The sequence below is a fragment of the Diabrotica virgifera genome, chromosome 3 (genome assembly GCF_917563875.1).
Source record: "Diabrotica virgifera virgifera chromosome 3, PGI_DIABVI_V3a".
In the NCBI taxonomy this organism is placed as follows: domain Eukaryota; kingdom Metazoa; phylum Arthropoda; class Insecta; order Coleoptera; family Chrysomelidae; genus Diabrotica; species Diabrotica virgifera.
The window spans coordinates 236,853,940-236,870,071 of NC_065445.1; the positions used below are offsets into that span (position 1 = coordinate 236,853,940).

Below are 16,132 nucleotides of genomic sequence, written 5' to 3' on the forward strand. Positions count from 1 at the left end.
AAATTGTGAAAAAAAGTATAACGGTGTATTTCAAAAAAATTATGTTTATTTACTGGTAATAGAAGTGACAAAAATTTTAAATGGTAATCTCAGTGTCATTGTTAAATTAGATCGTGAGTTAATTAGTATCCTGATAGATGCACCAATAACATTCGTTGATTAGAAAGGTCATTTTTTAAATATAGATACATATTTTATTTTCTGCAAGAAAACAAAATTTTTTGGTAGGCGATATAGAAAAACATCTTATTGTAAGCTACAAGAGTAATCTTAATAATTCATAATTATAGGTCTTCTTCACGTGCCATCTCCGCGACGGAGGTTGGCAATCATCATGGCTATTCTAATCTTAGATGCTGCTGCTTTGAATAGTTCGGTTGATGTGCATCCGTACCATTCTCATGCAATGGTGCATCCGTACCATTCAGTTACGCAACCATGAGATTCTTCTCCTTCCTAGACTTCTCTTGCCCTGGATTTTCCCCTGTATAATCAATTGAAGTACAGTGGAACCCCGATAAGTCGGCCCCCGATAACCCGGAAGTCCGGCTAACCGGACCGATTTTCATCAGATAAACATTTTGATTTTCAATATTTTGTATTTTTCAATTTAATTGTGGCTTATTTCCAATCAAAATAGTTAATTATCAGACAAACCTTTCAACAATAAAAATGTATGTAATATAATATTTGAGAGATAATGTGTATGTGTGTAATTTGAACTATACGATATTAAAAATGACTCATAGCACACGCCGCAGAAACAACAGCCACCTGTCTGTAGTATCTATTCCTTTTTATTTCAAACTGTCAGCATTGTTTAGGAAAGACTATTTAAAAAATTCTTTTATAAACAATGGTCATTAGTATTGTGTGTCTTGTATTGTTCGCTTCCATTTGCTTACGTTTGGGTTTGGTGTTGTTTTTTTAGTAATTTTAATGAGTAGGTACTGTGCATATTTATAAATATATTTCATGTTATTTCAATTCTAACGGAGTTTATCTGTAAGTATACCGTATTTTATTAATTTTTACCATATTCTCCGGCTATCTCGGATTTTCGATAACCCGGATTGGTCGCGGTCCCGATTAATCCGAGTTATCGAGGTTCCACTGTATGTTGTATCTCTCATTACACATAACATGCCCCATCCCCAATTATATGTACGTTATTGTTATTAATTTTACGAGTACATATTAGAATATGTTTACGTAAATTGAATTAACATAATAAAATGTTATTTGAAAAAGTTTTTAAATGTAAGCAATAATTGTCATCATTTTTTGGTTTGTTTGTTATTTATATAATTAATATGTGCATAAAAAATATTGCATATTTAAATAAAAATTGTGCATATTTTTGCAAAAATGTGTGCATATATATGCGCATATTTTGGAAAATTTTAGTGCATATATTATGTCCGGTCTCTATAAATAACACATACTGCCAATTTCGTAAAACACAAAAATTATAGAAGAAAATGAAATATCGGTTTATACTTTTAGTGACTTTATTTTCTATAGTGATCATATTTTGATATACTTGTTTACTACAGATTTACGTTATATATTAAGAAATAAATAAAAAAAACATCTAATTTTGGAACCAATTGTGTCGTCTATCTTATTAATTATTTAGTTGGTTCTATTTCCACATTACGGACAGGTAACTATAGGTAGCTTTAAATAACTAAAAAAATAGATTTGTTAATGGAGATATATAAAATATCATTATAATATACTAGGTAAATACAATTCCCACATTACTTGCATCTGTATATAATGGTAAGGGAGCCCAAGCGGAGATTTTTGCAGTTACTCGAGCTCTTTAGATTATCATATGGGGAGAAACCTGGTGCCCTGCAGATGTACCTCTACCATATATTGGCTCAACACAGGAGAGTTCGTTAAGGGGGGCCCGAAAAAAAATCTATCCTTAAAAATACTCGAAATTATCAGATTAAGGCCCGGTTTTTCAGTGAGCGGTTAAAATTTTGGTTAGCAAACCTAGTTTAAATTTTAACCAGTATTTTAACCCTCATAGCGTTTTTCAGTGCTTTAAATCAAGTTAAGAAAATCTCGATTAGCTAACCACTTTTTTCTTCTGTTGGCAGCAGTAACTGTACGTGCGCATGTGCAATTCGAGAAATAATGATTAATTTGACAGAAAAATAAATAATAGACAATTTCATAACCAAATTTAAAAAATGATTAATGCAATGCAATATCAAGTTCGGAATCTTTGTTTAGTTCATAACGTTTACCTCGGTTTCATAACAGAAGAGAATTAGAATTACTGGGACGATTTTTTAGACTTTTCTTCCGATTTTGTTTGTCAAAGACCACGGTCTTATCACTATTTGAACAGATTGACCAGGAAATAAGAAGTCAGACTCTTTGGTAAATAATTAAGTATTTTGCTGTGTAGACAAATATAAAATAATCTTTTTAAAATATTACTAGGAATCATGCATCAAATCCTGTTACAGTAACTGTAAACATAGGTACCTGTTACAGTTATATTTAAATATATTTCCTTATAATTCCTTCCTATATAATAACGATAATAATTTATAATTTCAATAATAATAATTTCCTTTTAATAATAAGGAGGTATTAGAATACTTCCCGCGATGAAAGAAAATAACATAATCCAACTAATCCCTTCTGTCAGGCAGGTATCAAAAAACATGATTCATTCACTGCACCAATGCGCAAGCGTAACCGCAAAATTCGGAGTTAAACCATTTAAACCATCTAACGAGGATCGGTTAAAATCGTGGTTAACTTAAACGAGTTTAAGCTCTAACCTAGTACTGAAAAACTGATTAACCATGAATATTTCGGTGACCAAAAAATAAATAGGTTAACCCAGCACTGAAAAACCGGCCCTAAGATAAGGTAAGTTAACCCGCCAGTGGTCATTATATGAGATTTTCTCTCACGGTTTCAGAAAATTGCGCACAACTTTTTTTCTGGGAAATTATACGCGCTGTAGTTTCTTCTAGTCTCCTAACTATCCTCCCTCGAGAATCTAATAGACTCGTCCGCTCAGATAGTGACTCAGTTTACTTAGTATCACCAGATTGTTGAGTCAGTGCGCGTTATGTGAGAGATTCTCTCATCAAGCGACCACCGGCGTCACCAACTGTGTATAAAAATTAATTTTATGTTTCCCCTTTAAACCTAAAATAATATCCTTTTATGATGTAATAAAAGGCGCCGTGGATGTGGTCGATGATATGAAAATTGTATATTCTGTTTCACGGGTTAGTTGTAGATGGTCACTTACCCTATATTTTTCAATGTTAGATATTGGCGGCATCAATAGTCACATTTTATAAAAAGATAATAATAATAAATCAGAAAAACGTCGTGTCTTTTTAAAGCAAATGGCTTTATAGTTAATGAAACCTCATCTTTTTTGAAAAATTTTGTAAAGAAAGGCAAAAGTTGGATATGTGAGAGAAAATCTCACGCGCGACCACTCGCGTAACAACTTACCTAGCGACCAATGCCGGGTTAAGGACATGCAAAACAGTGTATATTTCAAAAATCTGACAATTTGAGTAAGGAAATGGGCGAGTTAAAAAGTTTCACAAAAAAAGCGAATAATTCGCGAAATGAGCGTTAGATTGAAACACTAAAAAGTACTTGTTCAATATTTTTCAAAAATCTATCGAATGGTACCAAACACGACCCCCCCCCACTTTAAAATCTTAAATAGGAGCCCCAAATTTTTATTCCAGATTTGGATTATTTACGTAAAAATAAGCAACTTTTATTCGAAACATTTTTTCGAAAAAACGATTGTTGGAAATGGAAAATAAAATAAAAAATGGCAAGCGCCCACTAAAATGGAAAACTTTACTTAACTTTTTTTGGTTTTAGAACATACTTTTCACAACCCAATAGGTCCCCATAACGCTCAAGTGACTGCACATTTAACATACTTCGCTCCCCTACTATAAGATAAGCTCTCCTTCTGTCATTGGATACTCTAATAATAGCGATGTAACAAAATGCTTTTTCAAGGTTTTAAAGGCAGTTTTGCAGGTCTATATCAGCAGTAATCTCTTGCTTCCTGCTTAAGGCACATTAATGGCTTAGCAATATCTGCAAAATTTCTCCGATAGTAGGCAGGGAGCCCATCAAAAATGCTCACTTGATGTTTCTCATTCCTTACATGAATCCATTTATAGATAGAAATCAAGATAACGAGGATCGTTTATCGCTAATATTCTTGATGGTCACTGGGTAGTCACTGACATTGATAAGTCTTACAAGATTTTTTTTTAGAGGAAGTACCAATGTTCTTCCAGATATGACTGCTCGGTCAACTTCCTCGTCATGGTTCCAAGTCTCCATCATAACAGGTATTGCTTTGTCCATAATTCCCTGCACTCGCGCTACTATGATAGTTTCACTCCCAGCGGGCACAACTGTATCTTCTTTAATTGCTGCTCGAACAGTGCTGTCATTCTTCTTCTTCTTCTTCTTCTGCTTCTTCTTTGTCTAGCCATTTACGTTCACATCTGAACATAAGACTCTTCAAGTCTTCTTTCTATTGTTTTTTGTTGTACGCTACTTGTAGCCAATTTTTCCCGACATCTCGTTTCAGGTCATTGTCCATCTCATAGGAGGTCTGCCTCTGGGTCTTTTGTGTTCGTATGGTCTCCAGGTAAGAATTGTTCTGTGCCATTTTTTAACATCGCTCCTAGCTACATGTCCAGCGTATTCCCATTTCAATTTTAGTGATTTTTGTACCACATCGGTGACTTTGGTTTTCTGTCTTATCCATGTGTTTGTTTCCCTGTACTTAAGTGATATGCCAAGCATTGCTCCTTCCATCGCATGTTGAGTGACTCTGAGTATGTTCATATTCTTTTTTGTGATTGTCCATGTTTGTGCCCCATATGTTAATATCGGAATAATGCATGTATCAAAAACTTTAGATCTAAGATGTGGTTGAATTTGCTGATTTCTGAGTATATAGTTCAGTTTGCCGAATGCTGACAATGCTAACTTTCTTCTTCTTTTTATTTCTTCCGTTTGAATTTCCCTATTTAGTATTATTTTTTGTCCTAAGTATATATATTCTTCAACTTTTTCTATAACTTTGTTGTTTATTATTGTCATCGTTTCTTCGGAATGCATGACTTTTGTTTTGTTTAAATTCATTTTCAGCCCTATTTTAGAAGATTCTGTGTGTAGTTCTGAAAGCATGGTTTGCAGTTCTTGTAGGTCAGTAGGTATCAGGATTATGTCATCCGCAAATCGTAGATTACTGAAGTAGCGGCCATTGATGTTTATTCCCTTAAATTTCCAATTTAGATTTTTAAAAACGTCCTCCAAAACTAAGGTGAACAGTTCGGGTGATAGACAGTCTCCCTGTTTGACACCCCTGTTTAATGGTACAGGGTTCGTGTATTCATTTTCATTTAGGTAGTGTGTAGCTGTAGCTTGGCAGTGTAGCAGTGCTGTCATTATATGGCTGAAAACTAGGTACCGATCCGATACCAACATTGATTGTTTTATTCCTAAACTCCAATTGAAATCCATTCAACTTCATGACGCCCATTTCTAATTTAACATCCTCTTCAATGTTAGCACCTATGACAGTATTAACTAATTTTTCTGTCCCAATTCCTAATTGTACCAAAATTTATCCAATAATTTATCCATTTTCACATGTCGCAACCTGTACTCGCGACTTCGTTGGTAAAAGTTTCTTACGGCTGGTTCTACACTATGATGTTCTTATGTTTTAGTTTAAATTATTTTACTGTTTTTCTTGTTTGGCAAATTTTTGTCTCCTTTTTACAATCTATTGGCATACACTGATATTTGAATACGACAGCATTTCTACTTGCCTATAGTACTAGGATTCACTAAGTTATGTTATAAAAATAAATACCTCAAAAAATTGTTTCTCTCTCAATATTTGATATAGCATTAAATGTTTGACATGTATAATTTTATACTTACAGCAATCATTGACTCGACCCCCACTTTTCTGAATGGCCCTATGGACAGCGTTAAGGGTTTCTGAGCTCTAAGAATGACGAATTTTAATAGTTTTTGAGCACTTACATCTAATATGTGCCAGTTACTGGAAAAAATTGCTTTGACCAAACCATGGCTACCCTTCAAACATAAAGCGAAAGTTTTAAAATATGCTGTCATAGAATTGAAAAGCTTGATATCAAAGACAGAAAACTTCATTTTTTTCAAAATTGAGTTAATGGTACAGTCTTGTAGGATTTTTCACAAAGAATTCAAATATGAATTACTTTAGTTTCAAGAGCGGCTAGAACATGCAAGAAATTACATTTCAAACGAGCATCAGTTTCAGAAACGGACATCTCCAACTTGACTTTGTAGCAGAACCGCCATTACAGCCATGATACAATAACACAAGATATGACTTGGAACAGGTAGGCGGGACCAACGTAGCTACGTCACTCTGTGAGTAGATCAGCATTATATTCAGTGTTGTCGTATAGTAAACACTGCTTATTTTTGTGTTTAAGGTGAATATTTTACTTGTAATTTGTTACACTTTTATCAAAAATATTATATTCATAGTTGGATTAGGCTTAGGAGGTGTGATCATAAATATAATAAATTAATGAATAAGAGAACTTAAGTAATAAAAAATATAACTGATGGGCTTCATGACTATCGCAGCTTTAACTTTTTTATCATTTAACACATTACAATTTTATTGTTACCTTTATTTCATCGTCAGTACATGTATTATAGAGGGTGTATAATACATGTATTATAATATATAGGGTGGAAGGCACTTATGGAATAAAATTATTTGTGTTCTTGTTTTAAAAAATTTTAAAAAACGCTGATACCCGTTCATTTTTATATATAAATGTAGGCTTTTTAAACCTAAATTTAAATTTAACAGGGTGATTCACGCAAGCCTGGTATAGTTCATAAGCTTTATTTTTAATGGAACACCCTATATATTTTTATATTATTAAAAGCTACTTAACGGCCTGATTTCAACGACCCATATCATGTATCGTGTATTATGAATAATACAGGCTGAAATTTTGAAATTACAGTGTATGGAAACCACTTATGGAATAAAATTGTTTGTGTCCTTATTTTAGAAAATTATAAAAACGCTGGGATACGTCAACTTTTAAATTTAGATATGCTCTCTTTAAACATTAATTAAAATATACGGGGTGATCCACACAAGTCTATCACAGTCCATGATCTTTAATTGTAATAAAACACCTTATATATTTTTATGTTTTTCGAATTTGCTAAATAACTTCATCACAAAAAAGTGTATTTTATAGGGCCTATTACGAATAATACAAAATTAAATTTTAAAATTATATAGGTTAAATCTTCGTCAAGATATTAAATAGGTACCTACATAAAATTTTGAAATTATCTAATGATTTATCATACTTTAAATAATAGTAAAGTATGTATATAATAATGGTATTTTAACTAAATAAAGACATGTATTTTCTAAACTAAGTATAAATAGTATTTATTTTTTTTTGGTTTTGTATTTTTAATATCTTGACGAAATTTATGAATAATTTAAAAATTTCACATTTTCAAAATTTTACCTTGTATTATTCATAATGGACCCGAATAATACATTTTTTTTGAGATGAAGTTTTAAAGTAGCTTCTCAGCACATAAAAATATACAGGGTGATCCATTAAAACTAAAGATCAGGGACTATGATGTACTTGCGTAAACCACCCTGTAAATTTAAATCTATGTTTGGAAAGCGCCCATTTAAATTTAAAAGTTGACCTGTTCTGGCATTTTTTATAATTTTTAAAATAAGGACACAAACAATTTTATTCCATAATTGGATTCCATAGTTAATAATTTCAAAATTTCATCCTGTATTGTTCATACTTCACCCTACATGATATAGTTAGTTGAAATCAGGTTGTTAAGCAGCTTTTAAAAATATAAAAATATAGAGGGTGTTCTATTAAAAATAAAGCTTGTGGACTCTGTTTGACTTTCATGAATCATCCTGTAAATTTAAATTTGTGTGTAAATAAACAAAAATATATTTATTACATATTTTCGTTATTCTAAATAAAAGTATTAAGAAATGCTAAAAGTATATTCATAGAAAAATCACAATAATTGGATGTAGAGAATATAAATCGCTGCAGTTTTTCAGCTTTCCCGAAAAAAGTACAAAATGGAATAGTCTGTCTTTGATACTCAGCCCCTCAATTATTAACATGCTAAAAGTTGATACAATAATATCTAATTTTAGTACCTCAAATGCTACTATATCAGCATGATAGTAAATTATTAGAGACTGCGAAGCAAATACAATGAAAAAACCGGCTGCAGCAATTTTCATTTGAATACTTTCTTCCTAAAGATTCAATACTTTAACTGTTGCAGATTATTGAAGCAAAACTTACCAATAAAAATTGCAGAACGACTACAGATAAACCGAAGGATGTACAGATATATTCAACAAAAATATACCTCTTAAATGTGTTGTCCATGTTGTTCATAAACCTAAAAGTGTATGAAAACAATTAGCATATTTAAAGTGTATGTAACAGGTATCTAGAGGATGTATCAGTTTTAAAGACATAAGAGATTGGGTCCCGGTGAATTCGTAACTATTTTAATCCCCCATCCTAATTACAGGCCAACTGGTAACTCTTACGCGCAGGTAATTTTGCGGTAACCCATTAAGTACCGGTGAATTTGTAACTTTCTTTTCTAAGTAATTACTAACGATGTTGATAATCTAATACCGGTATTCCAGATATGTACTTGTATAAATTACCCTCTTTGAAGGTGGTGTAAAAGTTATTCATCATTTATGTATTCTCTTGGAAGAGTTACATGAGAAAGTCGAAATAAATTTTGTTAAAATGGCTGAAATACGTAGCAGATTTCGTAATGAGTGAACGTGGATAAAGTTAGGTAAAAATATGCTCGGAACATTAATAAAAAATTAAAATATTAAAAAATTTTGAAAAACATCGATTTGTTTCTATTTTCATTGCTTATAACTTTAAAACGATTGATTTTGGAACAAAGTCGTAGTGAAATAAAATAAAGATAATTGAATTTTGTATGATATACGACTGGTTAAAAATGTCTTAAATTATTACCCTTCCTGCAAAATAGCAATAAATACAAAATAAGGGGGTAAAATAAACCTGTTTTTATTCAGTGTTTTTCAACCACTTTGGTTGCATTTGGAACCTTCTTAATTCTATTATAAAATCCTTACAACATACTTAAATTGTCCACCAAATTTAATTTAAATGGATCTGATAGATTTTGCATAATAATTTTGCAATCTAATTTTTTTTAATTTAAATTTTTTAAAAACTTTCTAAACAACAAGTAGACCATTTAGAGGTTTGCTAATTTTTTTACATAGGGAGCGTTCAAGTATTACGTAACGCGATTTTTGAAGATTTTTGACCCCCTTCCCCCCTACGTAACGCACTGTAATGGGCGTTTAACTATTACGCAACGCAATTTTTGTAGATTTTTGACACCCCCCCCCCAACCAGCGTTACGTAATACTTGAACGGTCCCATATAAAGAGGCACTCTACCTATCTAATACACTTTAGATAATTAAAATCGGATTATCTAAGCGGCCTCAGCACTGTTTTAAAGTTATAAACAATTCTTTTTCTTATAAACAAATACAGTGAGGACGTTTGAGTTGACATAAATTCATTTTCTCGAGAATGGGCAACTCTGCAGGTAAATCCGAAACAGGTCGATTTTTCTTTTTTTAATTATAAATTTTTTGGCTTATACATCAAACTAGTTACGTCATCCATCTGGGTATGGTGACGTAATCCAGTGGTTCTCAACCTTTTATGTCTGGCGACCACCTTTTGAGGTTTTTTATATCACTCACCCATGATGATATATAATGTACGCTACTCAGGTTCTCAGCTACTGTAAGAGCCACACCGGGACCCACCTGAAATCTGCCCGCGACCCACTAGTGGGTCACGACCACGACCCACCGGTTGGGAAACGCTGACGTAATCAATGATTTTTTTTTAAATGAGAATAGGGGTCGTATGATAGCTCATTCGAAAGGATATGCAATTCTCTATTTCCTAATATAAACCTTAACATATAATTATGTATTGATACAGGGTGCCCATTATTTTTTTTTAATTAAATTGAGACAAAAGAAGAATGTATGTATATAATTTATTTAATTCGAAATACATTTTACTGTTGTCCTAAAACAGAAAAAAAAATGTTTTATTTGATAAACAACTATTGCTTTTCACTTAATTAAATATTAGTTGCCATCCAGCCTCTTAGCAATTTTAACATTTAATTTAAGCGAAAAACAATGTTTATTTTTCAAATTCACATTTTTTTCTGTTTTCTGACTGCAGTAAAAGGTGTTTTGCATTAAATAGATTACCTACATTCTTTTTTTGTCTTAATTAAATTGAATCAAAAAACTTTTTTTGGGCACCCTGTATAAATAATTATGTTAATGTTTATATCAGTGAATACAAAATTGAATAGCCTTTCGAATGAGCTATCATACGGCCCCTATTATCATTTAAAAAAATCATGGATTTCGTCATCACGCCCAGATGGATGACGTCACTAGTATGATATGTATACCAAAAAATTAGAATTTAAAAATAAAAATCGACCTATTTCGGGATTTATCTCCAGAGACACCCATTCTCCAGAAAATTAATTTATTCCAACTCAAACGTCCTCACTGTATTTGTTTATACGCCAAAAAATTGTTTATAACTTTAAAACAGTGCTGAGGCCGCTTAGATAATCCGATTTTAATTCTGTAAAGTGTATTAGTGTATGTAAAGTTTTTAAAAAAATTGAACTCTTTTTAAACAATTTAGATTGCAAAATTATTATGCAAAATCTATCAGATCGATTTTAAGGAAATTTGTTGGACGATTTAAGTATGTTATAAGGATTTTGTGTGCGAATTACGAAGGTTCTAAGTGCAACCAAAGTTGTTGAAAAACACTGAATAAAAAGAGGCCTATTTTGCCCCCTTATTTTGTATTTATTTTACAGAAAGCTATTTTTTGCTATTTTACAGAAACTACAGTATTGCCCATAATAAACAGTACTGAAACTGAAACACAGATGTATCTTTGTGAGCGCTGTCATATTCAAATTAACTAGTATAGACCTGTCGAGTAATCTTTAAATAATTACTTATTAAGGCCTAATTGTTAAAAATGGTGTTAAATACAGAGGAGAAAGTGTTTCTCGTGGAGCATTATTTTCGCTCATACGGAATCGGCCGACGTAATGGTGCAAGTCTGCTATACGTGTGTGATCAATTCACTCAATGTTTTAATAAACGTTGTCCAAGTAATGCTGTAATTTTGAAGGTTGTTGAAAATTACAGCATTATAACGTTTATTAAACCGTTGCGTTGTGTGAATTGATCACACACGTATTGCAGACTTGCACTATTACGTCGGCCGATTCCGTATGAGCGAAAATAATGCTCCACGAGAAACACTTTCTCCTCTGTATTTAACACCATTTTTAACAATTAGGCCTTAATAAGTAATTATTTAAAGATTACTCGACAGGTCTATACTAGTTAATTTGAATATGACAGCGCGCACAAAGATACATCTGTGTTTCAGTTTCAGTACTGTTTATTTTGGGCAATACTGTATTTTACCCTTTTTTACAGAAAGCTATTTTGTAAAATAGTTTTGCTATTTTACAGAAAGGGTAATAATTTAAGACATTTTTAACTAGTCGTATATCATACAAAATTCAATTATCTTTATTTTATTTTCCTACGACTTTGCTCCAAAATGAATCGTTTTAAAGTTATAAGCAAAGAAAGTAGAAAAAAATTAATGTTTTTCGAAATTTTTAAATATTTAAATTGTTTTAATAATGTTCCGGGCATATTTGAGAAGGAGCATAGTGAATTATTATTATTGAAGTTGTCACCTAACTTTATCTGCAAAAATCCGAATGACACCTCGCACATCCTCAAATAGACGTTTTTTACAGATCCGCCCTTGTCTATACATATAATATTGTTTCAATTATTTTATTAAGAGATTTAAATTTTTATTTTTTTATAGGTACATATTATAATACACAACATGTTTTTAAGCAAACTAAGAACCATTCGCTTACATAATAATGCTATATGCCCCGTGTTGGCTTAATCCGTTACTGTTCAAATTTATTTCTTACCTTTTAAATTAACTACCTGTGGTATTGGAATTAAACAATGGTTTCGAATTCACCTGTATAAGTTGCGAGTTGGGAGGGTCAGGTAGTCAAAAAGTTACGAATTGGCCGGTGTACATTTTGATTTGAAAAAGTTTGTCATTAAGAGTTACGAGTTGGCGCGTGTCCAAGAGATTACGGACACATGGCGAGAAAATTGTATGGAGTTACTAATGGGAGATGCCAATGAAATAGAGAATGACAGACTAGAGTTCAATTTTACTGGACAGCAAGTGGATGATGATATAACATGAGAAGAATTTAGAAATCCAGTTCTAAAATTAAAAAATGGTAATACTGTAGGACACAATAATATTAAGGCTTAACTTATTAAATATATGGAAGTAAGATGTTTCAATAATTATTATGGAAGGTCATAAGAATCTGTTGGGATACGGGATGCATATCTAGAGATGGGACGACTCTTGTAACAATTCTTCCAATATATAAAAGAGGTGATAAACATAAGTATTGACACTATAGAGGAATGTCGTTGATGGTAGTTGCTAGTAAAACCTACGAAATGATACTAGAGAAAAAGTTAAGAGATAATATCGAGGTCATACTGGATGACAGTCAATGCGGCTTTAGGCCTGGACGAGGTACAACCGATATCATTAACGGTGAGAAAGCTATCAAAAAAGCCCTCAAGCATAACAGTAAGAGGTTTCAAGCCCGCCGGCAAGGGGGGTCGGCGGGGGGTCCGCCGACCCCCTGGATAATTACAGCTTAAGATCAAACAAATCCGTCTCAATTCATAAAATTTACAATATTGTACGACAACCCAAAATCGTACGTTTAGTTAAAATGTTAAGAGAAAATAAATCACATAAAATGCATTGTGCAAAACTTCCATACAGACATTGTTGGCGCCAAGAACCGCTATCAAAACGGAGAGTGAATGAGGTGCGAAAGGTTCAATTACGATTTCTAGATTTTAGGTAGATTACCTAAACTGTATTAATTTTTGGAAAAGACTAGTCGGTACCGTACCGAGCAATAAACATAGAACTATAAATAGGGTTCATTCGACAAAGATATTAGAGCGGTGTCGCAGTGCAAACTTTGTTTTGAATTAACCGCTTTAAGTTGTTTTAGTAGTAAAGTTGAAACTGTTTTATTTAGCAAGTATTCTTTAATAAGGTGGTATAGTTATTGATGTGTGAAAGATTGTGACTTTTGTGATTTGGCTAAATTAAGCGAGCTCTAAATAGTATAACTATTGAACTGTGGTGCAGCCCTTACGCTGGTATTGTTAAGAATTATTATTAGTTCTTGTGGATAGTAGGTAAGTAACGTTTAGCATATTTTATACAGTCGTCTGTTCTATGGGAAAAAGGATAAACGCCAAAACTTTTTACCCTTTTCACGAATTAATATGTATTGTTTTTTCCCTACTGTCTAATAATTCTTAATTTTATTTCAAAAAAATTGTCTATTTTTTATTTCGCTTTTTTGTAGATTTGTGACAAAAATGGATATCAGACAATTTTTAATATCTAAGGTTCATGAAAAAGAGTCAAATAATGTTAAGGATGATGGTATAGCTAGTAGCAGTGGTAAATTGGTTCTGGTTACTTACTGAAGTTTCCAAGAAAAGCAATAATTCCAGTAAATCCGGATTAGGTAAAACTAATGCACAAAGTCTTGTCGGTTTCTTATTTTTTTTTTTTAGAAATTTTGTCGTCTCGAGATGTTTCGAAAGTTGAGGTTGATATTTTTCATCATAAATTCTACTTGGGCAATTTTGTAAACCCACAGCAGCCGATAGCAGATAGTATAAAATTTGATCTGATAAGAAGTCCATTTAAACCCAGCAATAATTATAATTTTAAAGGCGACTCAAGGAAGGGAAAAAAAGCATTTCGATACGAATGGTTTCAACAATTTGAGTGGTTGGCGTATTCCTCCAAGTTAAAAGGGGTATTATGTAAAAACTGCGTTATTTTTCGACCTAAAGTAAATAGAAGCGTACAAGGAGCATTTATAGTGAGGCATTTTATTGCATCTGCAGAAGCTCATAGTAGTTCTGATTGGCACAAGCAATCAACAGTTAATGCTGAAAACTTCATTAAATCTATTAAAGGTAAAACTCTACCTGTAATTGACCAAATTAGTAATGCAGAACGCGAGCTAATAGAGTTAAATAGGAAAAAGCTGTACCCAATTATTTCGACGATAATTTTTTGTGGCACACATGACTTACCTTAACGTGGTACCACAAAAGGTAACTTTGAAGACCTTCTAGATTTTAGAGTGGAAAGTGGGGACCAATTATTGAATGATCATTTAACTAGTTGCAATAAAAATGCAGAATATACGTCACATCAAACCCAAAATGAATTGATTTCAATCTGTGGATCAATAATTAGAAATGAAATCGTAGAAGAGGTTAATGCAAGTGATGGATTTTCCATTATTGCTGATGAAAGTGCAGATATAGCCGGTAAAGAACAACTTTCTCTTGGTGTTAGATTTGTACAGAAAGCAAACAATATAAGAGAAGAATTTTTAGGATTTTCTGAGCTAACCACTTTAAATGCTATTGGGATTTCTAAGACAATCTTGAACTTTTGCTTAGACAATAATCTGAATATGGACAAACTGGTTGGTTTGGGATTCGATGGCTGTTCATGTTCAACTATGGCAGGAAATGAAAACGGCGTCCAAAAAATAATTAGGGACAAATACCCAAAAGCTCACAAGCTAAATTTAGTAATTAATAACCTAAATAGGATACAATATATTCAAAACACCGCTGCGACCATCAAAGAAATAATCAATTTCTTTCGAGATTGTCCATTACGAAGAAAATATGTTCCTAGTTTACCACTATTTTCGGAAACGCGTTGGTCAGCAAAATATAAATCTATTAGTGTGAAGCACGACAATATAGCTAAACATAATAATATACATAAACTTGACAAAATTCGTGCTACATAACTTTTTTAGCACCTCGGCGGCTCAAGTCATCAAGATATTTAAGGTGTGGGTTCTTACAACGATAATTAAGCCAAAGAAAAGAAATTATTTTTTTTTGGGCGCTATTAATAGATCAAAATCTATTGCTATATATCTATATAAAAATTACATAAATGTTACGTAAAATGGTATCCCTTTGGATAGTAATGGTACTTACCCTTGGTGTCTGTGGTCGTCTGTATTTCCTAATACAATAAGGAACATAGATGGATTGTGCGAACAGAAAAAGACGACATAAGTTTAAAACATAGTTACCATTTATTCAGATAGAAAATTGTTAAAAAAAACTGAGTTGGTTAGAAAAGTAAAAAAAATAAGTCTCTCGCGTTTCATTTTAAAAGTTCGAAAAAAGGAAAAAGGAACGAAACAGTTTATTGCAAAATACCTGGTGATGATCTGTTGTTGATGAGCTGCTGGAATCTGGTTAGCTCGCAAGAGCTGTGGTGGATCTCACTTTCACTTTACAATTTTAGATTTAAAGCACTGTTACATAATTGTTATTATATTATACGAAAAATAAAAATTCCATAGTTTTTTTTTTGTTTTATGAAAAGAAAATAACTGCGTTCATGATTATTAGTGATACTTCTCACTGACTTGATAATAAAACATACTTTATTTAGACCATTGTCTTTTTTAAAAAAACGGAACCGCGTTCCACGAAGGTTGAATTAAGTTCGGTCTGCACGAGACATATTAAACGGAAATCTTATCCGCAAAAGTTGAATTAAGTTCTGTTTGCACGAAACATATTACACGCCGTACTAGAAAAAACTATTCCCTTATTGTACCGGACACAACACAGAGAATATACCGGTATGGTATTTAAGACAACATATCGCACTTGCGATTTTCACGACAGAATCTTTAAGATCCCA

The 16,132-nt window shown here is 32.3% G+C and overlaps 1 protein-coding gene across 1 annotated transcript in view; it reads right to left on the reverse strand.

Moving 5' to 3' along the window:
- Positions 1 to 1,645: 1,645 nt before the first annotated feature.
- Positions 1,646 to 16,132, reverse strand: part of LOC126882706 (odorant receptor 30a-like) — a 36,215-nt gene continuing 21,728 nt past the window's right edge. The window contains exons 3-6 of the mRNA XM_050647687.1: positions 8,439 to 8,538; positions 8,288 to 8,389; positions 5,989 to 6,147; positions 1,646 to 1,690 (exon numbers count right to left, since the gene is read on the reverse strand). Coding sequence (XP_050503644.1) covers positions 1,646 to 1,690; positions 5,989 to 6,147; positions 8,288 to 8,389; positions 8,439 to 8,538 — 406 coding nt within the window. The remainder of the gene's footprint in view (positions 1,691 to 5,988; positions 6,148 to 8,287; positions 8,390 to 8,438; positions 8,539 to 16,132) is intronic.